Source organism: Myxocyprinus asiaticus, chromosome 15, assembly GCF_019703515.2.
Source record: "Myxocyprinus asiaticus isolate MX2 ecotype Aquarium Trade chromosome 15, UBuf_Myxa_2, whole genome shotgun sequence".
Taxonomy (NCBI): domain Eukaryota; kingdom Metazoa; phylum Chordata; class Actinopteri; order Cypriniformes; family Catostomidae; genus Myxocyprinus; species Myxocyprinus asiaticus.
The window spans coordinates 9,519,405-9,535,857 of record NC_059358.1 but is presented as its reverse complement, the minus strand read 5'-3'; the positions used below and the strand labels follow the sequence as shown (position 1 = coordinate 9,535,857).

At 37.7% G+C, this 16,453-nt stretch overlaps 2 protein-coding genes across 8 annotated transcripts in view; both read right to left on the bottom strand.

Moving 5' to 3' along the window:
* Positions 1–703: 703 nt before the first annotated feature.
* Positions 704–5,759, bottom strand: LOC127453459 (uncharacterized). The gene is made up of 9 exons (XM_051719823.1): positions 5,296–5,759; positions 4,127–4,239; positions 3,945–4,048; positions 3,664–3,838; positions 3,442–3,553; positions 2,715–2,803; positions 2,544–2,614; positions 987–1,707; positions 704–880 (listed from the first exon to the last, which is right to left on the bottom strand). The coding sequence occupies exons 1-8, from the start codon at positions 5,710–5,712 to the stop codon at positions 1,061–1,063; spliced, it is 1,728 nt and encodes a 575-aa protein (XP_051575783.1). The 5' UTR covers positions 5,713–5,759; the 3' UTR covers positions 704–880; positions 987–1,060.
* Positions 5,760–9,530: 3,771 nt separating this feature from the next.
* Positions 9,531–16,453, bottom strand: part of LOC127453450 (dual specificity tyrosine-phosphorylation-regulated kinase 1B-like) — a 93,430-nt gene continuing 86,507 nt past the window's right edge. For all 7 annotated transcript variants that reach the window (XM_051719797.1, XM_051719798.1, XM_051719796.1 and 4 more), the window contains 3 exons: positions 13,505–13,808; positions 13,216–13,319; positions 9,531–12,610 (listed from right to left, as the gene is read on the bottom strand). In XM_051719797.1, the coding sequence (XP_051575757.1) occupies positions 11,870–12,610; positions 13,216–13,319; positions 13,505–13,808 (1,149 nt within the window). In that variant the 3' untranslated portion in view covers positions 9,531–11,869. The remainder of the gene's footprint in view (positions 12,611–13,215; positions 13,320–13,504; positions 13,809–16,453) is intronic.

Below are 16,453 nucleotides of genomic sequence, written 5' to 3'. Positions count from 1 at the left end.
AGTTTAAAGCAGGCTACCAGACGTCACTGAGGTGAACCTCTGACCAAAAAATGCAGTGCACAGTGCAATGCATTTCCAAGTAATGTAAGAGAATTAATTAATTATTTCAAATTCTCTTGATAATAATCTAATCTTTGTGAAACATAAATATGAAAAACAAATGAATGCACCACTTTGTGTTTTTGTGGATTTGCATTTTGAGTCTTGACACTTTTAAAATAATTTATTAAACTTTTTTTTTTTTTCCCCCAGAGGGAAAAAAGTGTTTACAAAATGTTTTACAATGATGTTTAAAAAAATAAACATTGTTTAACCTTAATATAGAAATTTCGAGGAGATTTTTCTATTTGAATTTGTTAATTTAAGTTGATTTCACAAGTGGAAATTTTTATAAGGTTATGTTCAAAAGAATAAAAACTTACAATAAACTATATTTAAGTGTGGACACCTGTATCTAGCCAGTTATACGTCTAGTTTAGGTTATCTGAGTCTTATAATACTAGTGTATAAATACTTTACAATTTAAATGTAATTTCATTCACTAAACAGTAATGAGATTTTTCACAAGAGAACAGGGGTGCTATCAAAAGGTATTTATATCTGAAATATATTTTAAAAAGTGACATCATTACAGTGGATGTCAGTGTTGCTGTACATGAATGCAATGCAAGTTTATGTAAAAAAAGCATGTTTAATTCAAGTAAGATTATTAAATAATTTGGAAAGAGCAGCTCAAACAGTGCACAGAATTGATCTTGTTTAATTCAGACATGTCATTATGCACATATTCATAAATTCATAAGCAAGATACCAACATTAGGAAAGGATGCAGATAGTTCTATCCCCCGAGACAACTGCAAAGACAAGTCCATCAAGGGTCCTAAAACAGAAATAAATGATAAAACCTACCAACACAATGCAAGGGTCCATTATACAACGGTTGCTAAATTATGAATATATAAAATGCTTAAAGACAAATGTCATACCTTGGAGATTTCAAAAAACACTGGAATAAGCCCAAAAGATAGTAAGTCCCCAGTTTCTTTCCCAATGGTTCAAGTTAATCTATATCTTCATTCCACTCTATTGGTTCTTGCTTGGCATTTAAAAACATGTCTTCATCAATCAGCATTCGTGGCTGTATTGCGCGTTGTACATGCAAGTTCTTCTCAAAATGCTCAGGCTGCATTTTATCCTTGGACATTTCTTCTCTGGAAATGCGATTCATTTGTTTTGGTCGGCTCTTATTGGAACTTTTGTCATGGTTAACATCTTCCACTGACCCTTTTAATAACTGAACATTGGACTTTTCAACCAAGTCAGTTTTAATTTGATTTTTGAACCTCCCAGCATCTCCCTCCTCCATCTCCATTTTTTCCTTTCTTTCCTTGAGAAATATCACTTTTCCACTATAAGCCACTTTATTTTCCGACTCTGCACCAGTTGTCTCTTTTCCAGCAATTATTTCAACCTCTTCATTTAAATATTCTCTTAGCATCTCTTTGTCTTTCTTTTTTGTTTCCATCTGTTCTGCATCATTAGTCACTGCGTAATTATTCTCTTCCTCTTCACTGATTCCATGAACCTCATTTGTGCCCTCCTGAATATTGACCAATTCTTTCTTAGTCAGGATAAAAGGTTGTTGATTCTGGTCCAAAATCCAGGGCTTGCTTGTTATCAGAGATTGCATGACATGAGTCAAAGAAGCTGTTAAATGAACAAGAACATCAAATTAAAATTAATAAGTTGTGTGACACCTGACGTAGCGTTTTCATTTGAAGTACCGTTAGTAACAGCGATGCGAAACCAAAGTCCTTTAAAAGGATAGTTCACCCAAAAATGAAAATTCTCTCATCATTTACTCACCCTCATGTCATCCCAGTTGTGTATGACTTTCTTTCTTCTGCAGAACACAAATTAAGTTTTATAGAAGAATATTTCAACTCTGTAGGTCCATAAAATACAAGTGAATGGTTGCCACAATTTTGATGCTCCAAACATCTACATAAAGGCAGTATAAAAGTAATTCATATGAATCCAGTGGTTAAATCAATATTTTCTGAAGCATTATGATAGGTGTGGGCGAGAAAAATATCAATATTTAAATCAATTTTTTATAGAAATTCTTCTCCCTGCCAAGTGTGTATGCATGAAGAATGTGAAAGTGAAAGTTAAAGTGGAGACTGACTGAGCAGGGAGGAGAATTTAAAGTAAAAATGGACTTAAATAATGATTTGTTTCTCACTCACATCTATCAAATCACTTCTGAAGACATTGATTTAACCACTGGAGTCTTATGGATTACTTTTATGCTGACTTGTATGATTTTTGGAGCTTCAAAATTTTGGCACCCATGCACTGTATGGAGCAAAAGAGCTGAGAAATTCTTCAAAAAAATCTTTCTTTGTGTTCTGCAGAAGAAAGAAAGTCATACACATCTGGCATGGCATGAGGGTGAGAATTTTCATTTGTGAAACTTCCACTTTAATTTTTATTATGAGCGGTCCATCTCATCAACTCCAGCTGTCTCCGGTTACACTTACAAGTATCTTCAACGTCACATGTGGAATCACAACAAGCACAAACAGATGCATCAGTGTAGATTTCTTCCCACCTGTTGGTACAGGATAAGAACAAAGATTAAATCAAGCTTCTCTGCAGTTACTGACAGATGTGGAACAACTGTGTGAATTACAATTAGGTCAGTTGCTCACCTTCTCTCTGCTTTGTTATAGGTACAGGACTTTGCTGTGGCACTTGTAGTGACATTGTGAATGGACACTTTGCAATGTAGGTAAAAGTTCTGTGAAAAATGAGGAAAATATGCAATTAACAGACACATTCCCTACTGAATGTACAAATACACAAGGGCTATATCTTAGTTACTGTAGGGTTTTTATGTGCATGATTGCTTTCTCTTGGAGTAGCTATCTGTACTGATTTCAAATACTTCAAAACTGTCTTAAATCAGGACATTTTTGTGAATTTCATCCCCCAAACAAAAATTGCAGTATCATATTTTTGTAATAGCTCTTAAACAACTGAACACAATAACATTATGTATGTAGTTTTTTAGTGAAAGTTTGAAATCTCATGACAAGGGTATTTTTCTATGTCAGGTTGAGGCAAGTTGTTATATGTTCATTAATAAGTTCTGTTGGCCAAAACAATGGTATGATAGTTTGGTATGTGTCCCCCTACATTTTTGTCATTTAATTAATGGTTTTGTAAAATAATTGGCTTATGCTTTACATTGTGTAATGTCGTGAAAAATATTGTGCAATATTGTAAAAGATATTGGTTTGATTTTGCATAGGTTTTCATATAAAAAAAAATATAAAAAATTAAAAAAAAGTTTCTCAAATCAGTGTCAATAAATGAACTATTCCAGCTATTCAACTAGCCATTTTGCAGTCAAGACTTTAAGAATGAAGGAAATACCATGTCAGTAACTTGGGGGAGTAAAAAGGCATCAACTGAAAACCGAAGAATATTTGATTGTCTTAGGAGGAAGCGGGACAGACTTCCTTGTCTTCTGCTGTCCTCCATACACCTGAAATTGTACAGTTTGGTGTTTAGGTTTTTCCTTTTTCATCCCTTTTTGCAAATTGATAACAATTTAACAAGTGTCTTTATGCTGATTTAAAGCTCCAAAGAGCTTACCCAAAATTGCGAATCACATGGTGTCGTGAAGTGGAGCTCGGGGCATTGGAAGCCGTCACATAACAGGAGTCAATGAAAAGCATTTCATCCTTGGATGTATGAGCGGCACTGGCTTCAAAATACATGGGCTCCCCAAGCACAAAACTCCCTTTTTCCCCCAGTTTTTCCCAGTGTTCTAGAGTTTGCAAAATTCAAAAGACTATTAGGTACCAGGACCATTTAACACATAAGAGAGGTCAAACAAAACAGGAAATTATATAAATAGGAGAGAAAAAGCATACCATTACACACAAAAAGACTAAACTTGACCCTGCTTTCAAAAGTCTTGTGGAACATGGGCTCGTTCACAATGGGCAGGAAGCCTATTTTGTAGGAATAATGAAATCTAGAAATTGAAAAAGTTAGTGATGTGGTGCATCTTATTTCAAAGTTCTGAACCAAAGCATTAAGATTTGTGGTTTACCTATTGTATGAGCACTGGATGTTTAATGCAAGTGGCACAGCTCGGATGACTATCCCCTGGGGTTCTGGTGTATAGTGCACAATGTTGGAATACACAATCTGTCCATTCATCACCTGAGGAGGGTTAAACGATGTGAAAACGTTAATGGTGCAACAAAGAATTGTTTTGTTTACATTTCAGTGGCCGATATGACGGTGGTCTTGGAGCAATAATATGGGTGCCAGATAATACGAGGGTTGTTATCGAGAAAAGTCGTCAGCATTCGGCTGGTTGTGTAAATTCAACATGGTCATAGCTGGACTAAGCTAGTCAGCCAGTCTGGTCAAGCTAGTGCACAGCTGGTTTTTTAAGGTGGACCAGCTACAAAAGTGCCCCAAACCCCTCTAAAAACAGCCAACTGAAGAGCTAAGGGATAGTTCACCAAAAAAGGAAAATTCTCTCATCGTTTACGCTCCATCATAACATCCCAGATGTGTATGACTTTGTTTCTTCTGCAGTAAGAAGAATGTGAAAGTGGAAATTTATAGTAACAGCACTTAAGTACTGATCTGTTTCTCACCCACACTTATCATATCACTTCTGAAGATATAGATTTAACCACTGGGATTGGATAGATTGCTTCTATGCTCCCTTTATATGCTTTTTGGAGTTTCAAAGTTCTGGCCACCGTTCACTTGCATTGAATAAACCAACAGAGCTGATATGTTCTTCTAAGTCATACACATCTGGGATGGCATGAGGGTGACTAAATGATGAGAGAATTTTCATTTTTGGGTGAATGGGGCCCACTGGGGGGCCTCAGTAAACTTGCAAGTGGTCCTCAAGATGACTTATTTTGTAAAAAAATAAAAAATAAATATGCTATATTACAATAACAATTGCTGTAATCATTCTAAAAAATGCAAAACAACTTTATATATATATATATATAAAGCTGTATAACATGTAAACTGACATCATTTTTTATCTTAATTCATCAACTCCCTTTAACTTTTTTTTTTTGTTAAAACCAACATATAGTTCAAACTTCTACTTCAAGAACTGAAATCACAAAATTAATCATGACTAATTATTTTATCTTTTGACAAGTGGTGTTTCTGTTAATAAAATGCAATAAACCACTGACTTTTGCACCTTTGAGATTAGGTTTGTCTTACAGAATTGCTTACCTTTAAAGAGCCCCCGCACTCATTGAGGTCGTAGTGGAAATATAAGAATTTCTTGTCCGAGCGAGAGACAGAACATGTTCCCAGGTGAAATGAAGAAGGCAAACCTCTGAAGCCCAGTAGTCTCCTATTCAAACGCACCGAAACCTTACTGTAACCACACCACACTTCCACACCATGAGTATTACGCACAGGAGACACTTGGATACGCTGATGATCCACTTGAGGAATTAGAAGACGGTTTAAAATGTTGGGCAGGTGCCTTCTCTCAGGGACAGGTCTGAACAGCTCCATGTCAACGAGAGGAACTGGAAAATGTTCAAACATTGGTAAAACGTGGTAAGGCCGCATTATCGGAGGACTCTTTATAAACTCATTGTCTCCTGTCCACGGCCTGACCGCCCCGAGCATGGGGTGCATGGCATGGGCTTTCTGCTCCGTGGATGCAAGTTTGCTATATTTTGGGTGACCACCGGTGTTATAAGCGTAAGCTTTTGCAGTATAAAGTAAGTAAAGAAGGTACAAATAACAACAAAGATGCAAACTCTTGCGTCCCATGATAACGCGTAAAAGGTAACGTAGAGGAAAACGAAGTCGCCGTAGAGAAGAACATAAGGCGCGCGCTACAGCCACCTGTTGATTGATGACGTGACGTCACTACGCGCCTTGTTGAGTATGCGCATTGCTACTGTGTTTAAAGGGGTATTCCGGGTTTAATAAAAATTGAGATCAACCGACAGCGTATGTGGCATGCTGTTGATTAATACAAATATTTATTATTATTTCGAATCGTTCCTCGTTTATATATATATATACAAAAGCAATCATCACGGTTACATAAGGCAATGGAAGTGAATGGGGCCAGTCCATAAATGTTAAAATACTCACAATTTCAAAAGTATAGCCACAAGATGAAAACATTATATGTATTAACATTATTTTAATGTGATAAAAACGCTTATTAACCTTATCTGTGTAAAGTTTTATCCAATATTACATCTTCTTTGTAATGAAGACATATCACCAGTAAACCCTGCTATCCGGTTAACGCTGTAACATGGTAAATCCCCGATTTTATCACACTAAAATCGTGTTAACACGTGTAATGTTTACGTCTATTGGTTAAACGTTTGAAACAGTGTTTATTTTAAAGTTTATAGACTGGCCCCATTTACTTCCATTGTACGTGCCTTACTGTAATTGTGATAAACGATGGATGAGTTTAAATTATTTTTGTGGCAATCAACATTATAACAAATGCAAATACTGTCAATGTATCTTAACTTGTAATGTACCTGAAACATTCCTTTAATTCCTTGTCTGTTCGCTGAAATAAGATTTAAGTCATTAAAATGGTAGTGGTTTGTAACCACTTTAGCTAGAAGCATGCAGATTTACAATATTAAACTATGCTACTGCAAATAGCAGCATGTTAAACTATTGTCTTGGTAGAAAAATGAATGCAATTTTAAGTAGCATTTTTTTTTATATCCATTACTTACTTGCTTGGCAGACTTTGCCAGCTACACTTCAGTATAAGCAGGTTAGTTATCCTTAAAAGATGACTTGTTGTGAGACCAAGGAAAATACTTAAAGGGATAGTTCACCATAAAAGGAATAGCTCACCCTCATGCCATCCCAGATGTGTATAACTTTCTTCTGAAGAACACAAATTAAGATTTTTAGATGAATATTTCAGTTCTGTTGGTCCTCACAACACAAGGGAATGTTGACTAGAACTCAGAAGGTCCGAAAAGCACATAAATGCATCATAAAAGTAATCCATCCGACTTCAGTGGTTAAACCCATATCTTCTGAAGCGATTTGATGAGTATGGGTGAGAAACAGATCAATATTTAAGTCCTTTTTACTATAAATCTCTACTTTCACATTCAGCCACAAACTGGTTTGGGCTGGTCAAAGGTGGAGATTTATAGTAAAAAATAACTTAAATAATTATCTGTTTCTCACCCTCACCTAACATATAACTTCTGAAGACATGGATTAAACCACTGGAGTCGTCTGGATTATTCTTTTGCTGCCTTTATGAGCTTTTTGGAGCTTCAAAGTTAAGGCCACCATTCACTTGCATTGGGAGTACCAACAGAGCTGAAATATTCTTCTAAACATCTTTGTTTTTGTTCTGCAAAGAAAGAAAGTCATTCACATCTGGGATGGCATGAGAGTGAGTAAATGATGAACGAATTTTCATTTTTGGGTGAACATTCACTTTAAGCACTAGTACATCATGGAAAAGCTGTAAACATCTATACTCAATTTGTATGAGATCTCTATAATTCTGGTCATCTAGAGAAAGTAGTACAGTTGATGTCAAATTCATCCACTTAAACTTTTCATAAATTCACCATTCATAAAATGATCCATAAATTAATGTAAAAAGGACCAGAAAACATCTTGCAACATCTGTTGCATAGCCATTAAAATCTGCATCAGCTGTCAACTTGTATCTGCAAACTAAAATACCTAAATATATTGACCAAACCAGTAGGCCTTTCCGAAAAACTTGAATTCTGTTCAGTTTTATCTTGTGAAGAATGCAAGTAGAAATCTAACCTAGATCAGTGAATCTTAGTCTGAAATTGTGATGGCAATGTTTGAAAAATATCCCTTCAGATGCTCCTCCACTTCAAAAGAGGTGTTTTTGTGTGAGGGTTTTCAAGATTTATTAAGAGGTGACAAAGAAACAGTTTGTTCAGAATACTGTCCACCAAAACCTCTCCATTTATTTACACTGGCGGCCAAAAGTTTGGAATAATGTACAGATTTAGCTGTTTTGGAAGGAAATTGGTACTTTAATTCACCAAAGTGGCATTCAACTGATCACAAAGTATAGTCAGGACATTACTGATGTAAAATACAGCACCATCACTATTTGAAAAAAGTCATTTTTGATCAAACCTAGACAGGCCCCATTTCCATCAGCCATCACTCCAACACCTTATCCTTGAGTAATCATGCTAAATTGGTACTAGAAAATCACTTGCCATTATATCAAACACAGTTGAAAGCTATTCGGTTCGTTAAATGAAGCTTAACATTGTCTCTGTGTTTGTTTTTGAGTTGCCACAGTATGCAATAGACTGGCATGTCTTAAGGTCAATATTAGGTCAAAAATGGCAAAAAAAGAAACAGCTTTCTCTAGAAACTCATCAGTCAATCATTGTTTTGAGGAATGAAGGCTATACAAGGCTTGAAACTGCCAAAAAACTTAAGATTTCATACAAAGGTGTACACTACAGTCTTCAAAGACAAAGGACAACTGGCTCTAACAAGGACAGAAAGAGATGTGTAAGGCCCAGATGTACAACTAAACAAGAGAATAAGTACATCAGAGTCTCTAGTTTGAGAAATAGACGCCTCACATGTCCTCAGCTGACAGCTTCATTGAATTCTACCTGCTCAACACCAGTTTCATGTACAACAGTAAAGAGAAGACTCAGGGGTGCAGGCCTTATGGGAAGAATTGCAAAGAAAAAGCCACTTTTGAAACAGAAAAACAAAAAGAAAAGGTTAGAGTGGGCAAAGAAACAGACACTGGACAACAGATAATTGGAAAAGAGTGTTATTGATCTTAACTCTGTTGAGCTTTTGTGGGATCAGCTAGAATGGACGGTGTGTGAGAAGTGCCCGACAAGACAGCCACATCTATGGCAAGTGCTACAGGAAGTGTGGGGTGAAATGTCACCTGAGTATCTGGACAAACTGACAGCTAGAATGCCAAGCATCTGCAAAGCTGTCATTGCTGCATGTGGAGGATTTTTTGATGAGAAGTCTTTGAAGTAGTTTAAGAAGTTCTGAATTTTTTTTCAAATTGTAATAGTAATTTTTCATGTTATTAATGTCCTGACTATACATTGTGATCAGCTGAATGCCAATTTGGTGAATAAAAGTACCAATTTCTTTCCATAAGAGCAAAATCTGTACATTATTCCAAACTTCTGGCCACCAGTGTGTGTGTGTGTGTGTGTGTGTGTGTGTGTGTGTATATATATATATATATATATATATATATATATATATATATATATATATATATCGCCTATATTCTTAAATAATGACTGAACAGACACACAAATCTGTATTTGTGTTACAAGCAGCTCGGAAACATCTGCATTTTCAAAGTTTATCAGTGCTCAGACACTTTGCTGACAGTGCATTGTGAGTGTGACATTTATAATGTGACCAATGTCTTCTAAACATAACAAGATTAGAGGACCTACAGAGGCAACTCTCTCTTTAATAGAGAAACCAAAACTGATATCATAATACTTCAGACATTATGCTCTCATGAAGGATGATGTTGAAAAAAATTACAAAGTAAAGAAGCCAGTGAGGCCAATTACAAGTTTTAACTGGTTATTAAGAACATAAAGGACAGCAGTCATCATCACTGATCTGAGAATAAGGTAGTTTGCAGGTCCTGTCGCCTCTATGGTCGCAGGTTCGAATCCCAGTCATTAGAATTAACTTTGAAAATGACATTTCACTCTAACATTGCTTTAACGTTAACTGGATGATGCATGGATTCTATGTACACAGATTACAATGGATGAAGATGTCATCAGTTAATTTAATATATGGTATTGGTCAGTCATACTGAAGCTCGCTTCCAAAATGAAGTTTTCACATGATTCTGAATTGTAGTGGATTTCTACACAGTTGCATGAGGCTTGAATTTTGAGCTATACATATAATAAACCTAGATCAAACTCCTATAATCACCTTCTGTTCAATTCTGTCCAGTGGCTGACCAATAAATAGAGGCACTTGTTTAATACCATGTTTCCGTTACATAATATAAATGTCAAGCTTTAACCTGTACCAAGAAAGAAAGCAAAAAAAAAACCAAAACAGCTGAAAACAGATTCTTTTTTCCTTGTTAAATAGTAATAAATATATGAGATGCAGTGGTTTATTTTTCATTTTTCTGAAGCAGGAGGGTTAAAAAGTTTTCATTTTTATTATTTATTCATTTATCTGTCTGTTTTCTTTAGCAGCAATCCGAACATGGTTGAGAGTGGAGATAGCAGCCGAGAGAGTAGTTCACTTTTTTTTGACTTGATGGCTTGATGGGGGTGGGGGAGAATAAAGACAGGAGAGAAAGGAAAATGAGAGGCAGGAAATGAAGTCAGAGTGGGAGGGGCCACAGTCAGGAGGGCATGAAAGTGTCCCTTCAAATTGAAGTATTCCACCCTCCTGCTAAATCTCGTCCCAGACTCTTCCTTCAAACAGAAATATGGGGTAAGAAAATAAAGAGAGAGAGCTATAGAAAGAGGAGTGACAGCAAGATTTGGCTTAGCATATCCAGACTTAATACAAATGTGTTAACGCTTTCATAGTTTTCTATCCAAAACAAAAAAGGGTTCAAAAAAAGAGAGAGACCGAAACAAAAGAGAGCAACAGAGAGGTGAGAGTCTAGTGAGATGAAGGCGGCAGACAATTTTTTAAAATGAACAACAGGGAAGCATTTTGGTTTTCCATCTGACAAAATGTTTTGATGTTTTACAAGACTTTCCTGTATCACTTCCTCAATGTGAAAGCTGAGTTACGTTCCCCCTCTCCTTGTGAAAGCGGCTCATGGTTCAGCCTCCTCCTCTAGTTGTTAGTAGTTTTTTTCTTTCTTTCACTGTTTGGTGACTAAAAACAGTTTCTGTCATTTGCTTTATTTCAATCGTAGGATTTGTTTCATAGTTTCAGATATAGAAGCCAGTGTGTCAAGAGAGATTGGAAACATAAAAAAAGGTAACAAAAAATGTGTGTGTGTGTGTGTTTGTAAGTTGTGCATGTGTAGGTGAGTGGGTGAAATATACTCAACTAAAAAAAAGCAACCAAAAACAAAATGAAGCCAAAACAAAAATTCAAACCCAGTTTTGTTTTGCTTGTTGTTTTCTATGCATAAGTGTAATATGTCCCTTGAAAGATAAAAAAAAAAATAACTGCATAAATAAAACATTGAATAAATAAACACACCTCTAAATTTAGATCTCTTTCTAATTTCCTTACGTAGTGAATTTTAATAAATTAAATGTATACACTTATGGCAAAACTTAAGAAAAAAAAAAAAAGATAAAGAATAAGGGTACGTGCTCCTGCTGTTGTCGTATTGACAAAACATCAATTTTTTCAATCCCAAAAAAACAAAAAACAAAAAAAACAAAAAAAAAACCTGCTGCAAATCTGCCCTGAAATCGCATAAAAAACAAACAAACAAAAAACAAACGATTTAACAATGGTAAAAACAAACTTTCTGAAACCTTTTACGACTACTTCACCCACTGCTCTTCTCCTTCAATAAAAGAAAAACAAACAAACGATAAAAATAGTTTAAAATCATCCCCTTCATGCCCTCCCTTTACCTTTTTCCCCATGCAAAACCAAAATGAACAAAAAACAAAATCAACTGTTTGATATTTCACAAGCTTTTCCTTGCAATTCTGTTACTTGTGGCCATGTATATGTGTTTTATGTTTACTTCATGTCGTGTGTGTGGCGTTTTTGTCACTGTTATGTTTTTGTTAAAATTTTTGTATGGCTTTTGGAATTTGTTCAAGATTTATCAAGAGTTGGCTGCACTCTGACAGCTCCCACTGCCACTGCCGCACACTGCCATCATAGCGGATTCCTCGGAATCCGGCCGCCCCCCAGCTCCCCCGACTCCTCTGGGCGGCGGCCCCCCAGTGAGCATTCCCCCTACTCCGACGCTTCCCTGCGGCGGGTTGTTATTGTTGTTGCTGCCGGCGTAGCACGGAGGGATGTATCCCAAGCCGGAGGCAGCGACCATGCTGTCCTGGGAGGCTGGGGCCTGGGGCAACTGTTGCTGGGAAGCTGATGGGGGTTGCTGGGGGGCCATGACTGTCCTAGTCCGAAAGGCAGAGAGGCCCAGGTGGAGGTTGGAGGAGCCATACTGACTGGAGTCCAAGCTTGACGGGGGCGGCTGCATGATGGAAGACTGACCCAGGTGGTGGTGGTGGGTGAGGCTTAGCTCGATGCTGTCCTGCATCTGTGGGGAGGAGACGGGTATCAGCCCCTGGCCCTGTGAGGCCTGGCCCTGCGGCTGGTTCTGCTGCTGCTGTTGCCGGAGCTGTCTGCCGTTGCTGTGGTGGCTTCCGTAAATGGGGTGGGGGTGGTGCGGCTCCATCATGCCCCCCATGTTGCCCAGGAAGTGGCGCGAGTGCTGCGTGGCCGCCGGCTTGTGCAACAGCAGTTGGGGGTAGGAGGAATCGCTACCGCTGTTGGAAAGCTGACCCATGCCGCCGTCCCCTCCTGGCCAGATACGCAACTGCTGTTGAGATGGAGCCTGGAGAGAGGAGAAACCAAAGACGATGTCGACAAGATAAGGTGACTTACTGACCATACCAACACTCTAATGTTGTTCCAAATCCATATGATGTTTTGCCATGGAACACAAAAAGAGATGTAAGGCAGAATGTTGGAGTCAACATGAGAGTCAGAAAATAATGTGGGCTTTACAGCATTTTTAACATCTGATGTATTCTATACTAGGCCTAGTTATACATATCATTGCATAAAACATAAAATTACTCAAATATAAAATGTAAGTTAATTGATTAAATTGAAGTATTTTTCATCACTTTTAAAAAATGCCTTCATAAATGCAAAATAATAAATAAATAAATAAATAATTTACCCTAAAAATTACCCAGGGAAAAATATTGCCTCTTAATGGAAAAGTTAATTTCTGACACTGGCCAACATTCACTTTCATTGCATCTTTTTTCCATACAATGAAAATTAATGGTTATTAAGGCATTAACAATCTGCCTACACATCATCTTTTGTTCTATGAAAGAAAGTAAGTCTGTCATACAGGTTTGAAATAACATGAGTAAATGATGACACTGTGGAGTGCTTGAATGATGGTGTGATTGTTGGAGAACTTACTTGTGGGCTCTGCATCTCGTAGTCTGTGTGAGTGACCCCACTGTTGTAGTACCGGTTGCTGTACCGGTAATTTCGGTTGTCATTGGAAGAACCACTAGATCCACCTGGGTTGGGAACAACGACAAAGAACTCATGAGTGCCTCTTGATATTTTACTTTGCAAAAGTACATTTACATTACATTTATGCATTTGGTAGAAGCTCTTATCCAAAGCAACTTACTGTGTATTCAAGGTATATATTTATACAACCTTTGCATTACGTGTCCATGGTGTTCTTGCCCATGCTTACCAGAGCTGGAGACGGAGCTAGTGGTGGAGGTGGAGTGGCTGTGGTCCATGGCAGGGCTGGTGGAGGTGGAGCTGCTGGTATTGGTGCCCTCGTCCGTTGTCTTCTTGAAGAAGTTGTGCTGCAGAGCATAAAAGGGCGTGATGCGTGTCTTGGGGTCATAGTCCAGCATGCGCAGGATCAGGTCCTTGAACTTAAGGTAGTCGCAAGGCGCGTGGCCCTGCTCTCCAGTTCGCCTCCCCCCTGGACCTCCCGTCTCCACACCCAGGATCTCATGCAGTCGTCGCGTGGCAGGTGGTTTATATTCCTGGAGTGACGAATGAACAGAATGAGACACAAATATATCATATTTGGCGGAATGCAGTAAATAGTACAAATATCATCAAACTCTTGGGGTAAAGGGTGAGAACATATTAAATTGACAAAACTGTAATAATGTATTTGATTAATAAATGTAAAAATCTACATATTATAAGTATATACAGTGTATTATTATTACTCAAACACTTTAAAGTCAACATGAAACAGAATTCACAACCCATTTTATTTCCCTAATGAGATACATTTCCAAGGGTATTTAATGAAAATAGTAAAAAGCAGAATGGGACTTTATCCATCAGGAACTAGGGTTGGATTATGAAAAGTGGGCGTTCCATATCAGAATGGAGACTGACTTGAATGCAGGTTTGCAGTCAACTGAGAAAATTGTGATGGTCCATTTGCCTCCTAAAACAGTCGCCACCCCCTTTTGAGGAGGCTATAGGCACATGAAGGTTGAAGATCAATTTCAACCTTGAGAGCATCTCGATGTACAACCCCAATTCAGAAAAGTTGGGATAGAATGGAAAATGCTAATAAAAACAAAAAAGGAGTGATTTGTAAATTCTATTCACACTGTGCTTTATTGATTTATTATTATTATTATACACACATTTCAAATCGGATGACTGCAACACACTCCAAAGTTGAATGTTTACCACTGTGTAACTTCACCATTTCTTCTAATAACACTTAAACCTTTGGGCACTGAAGACACAAGTTTCTGAAGTTTAGCAAGCATAATTGTCCCCTATTCATCCATTATGCAGGTCTTCAGCAGCGCAGTTGTACGGGGCCTTCATTGCCATATTTTCGCTTCACAATGCGGCACACATTCTCAGGTCAGGACTACAGGCAGACCAACCTAGCACCCACACTCTCTGCTTACACAGCCATACACTTGTAAATCGGACAATATGTGGTTTGCTGTTGTCCTACTGGAAAACCACTTCTGAATGCGTGTGATCTCCGATCCCTCAGACGTCATGGTCTTAAAAACTGTCATTCGCCTGTAATGGATATCATGACATGGACTCGGGAATACTTTGGTAAACCTTTGTCAGTCAACACCATTCACCGCTGCATCCACAGAAGCAAGTTAAGTCTAAGTATACAAAGCAGAAGCCATACAGCAACACTGTTCAGAAGCACTGCTGACTTCTCTGGGCTCAGTCTCATCTGAGATGGAAAGTAGAACAGTGGAATCACGTTTTGTGGTCTGACGAGTCCACATTTCAAATCGTTTTTGGAAAAAACTGCCATTGTGTTATCTGGGGCATCCATGCTGTTATCAGTATCAGGTGCAAAAGCCAGTGTCTGTCATGGTATGGGGGTGTATCAGTGCTTATGTCATGGGTAACTTGCACATCTGTGAGGGCACCAATAATGCAGAAAGATATGGACACATTTTGGAGCAACATATACTGCAATCCAGATGCCGTCTTTTCCAGGGATGTCCCTGCATTTTCCAGCAGGACAAAACCAAACCACAAACTGCCCGGATTACAAATGCATGGCTGCTTAAGCAGAGAGTGCGGGCACTAAACTGGCTTGCCAGCAGTCCTGACCTGTCTCCAATTGAGAATGTGTGGCGCATTATGAAGTGCAAAATACAGCAACAAATTCCCCGAACAACTGTGCATCTGAAGACCTGCATCATGGATGAATGGGGGAAAATTCTGCTTGCTAAACTTAGCAAACTTGTGTCTTTAGTGCCCAAACACTTAATGCTATCAGAAGAAATGATGACATTACACTTTTTTTTTTTTGGAGCATGTTGCAATTATCTGATTCGAGTGTTTATTTAAAAAAAAAAAAAAAAAAAAAAATTATTTCACAAGGTAAAACGTTCAATAATATATTTTTGTAATGCTTTCAATATAGCACATGGTGAATAGAATTTAAAAATCACTCCTTTTTGCTTTTATTAGCATTTTCCAAACTGTTCCAACTTTTCAGAATTGGGATTGTACACCAATGCTAAATTTATCGTTATTCAGCATTGTTGTTGCAACCTATTATGTAAACCAGCATTAAATTACTGGGTTAACTAGATTTTAGAAAGGCTGCAACACTTACACCAGTAACCAGTAGCTATTTGGCTATTGGTTCAGATTAAGGCCTGCGTGTCCTAAGCGATATCAGCCGGAAAGTGAAGTTGATTCAGAAGCATATCAAATTTTACCATTTTGATGAAAGATTACAAGGGCTAACGCGCTCTGATAAATCATACACTATAACATCAGGAATGAGCATTTAGAAAGTAAAGGGTCCATTTTGATTTCATGTTGACTTTAATAAGAAACTGATCATCCTAAGAAATCATTAATGAATGGAGGTGAATGGGGACTGAATGTGAGATGTGGTTGTGTGTTTGTGGGAGTAATGATGTTTGTATAGGAGCCCTCAGTGTCACAGAGACCCTGTGATGATGACCCTGACCTGTACAACAATCAAATATCAACATCTATAATGTGAAAATAAGATAAAGCTTTCAAAGTTTTAAAACCTTTTCACTCCCTTGCTCACATAAATGTGCAAAATGTGTGCCAGGGCATTTGAGGTGAGTCTCTGGATGAGTTGGCAGGAAGTGCCAGACATTAATCCTGTAAAACAAAGTGTATTAGGACCTCA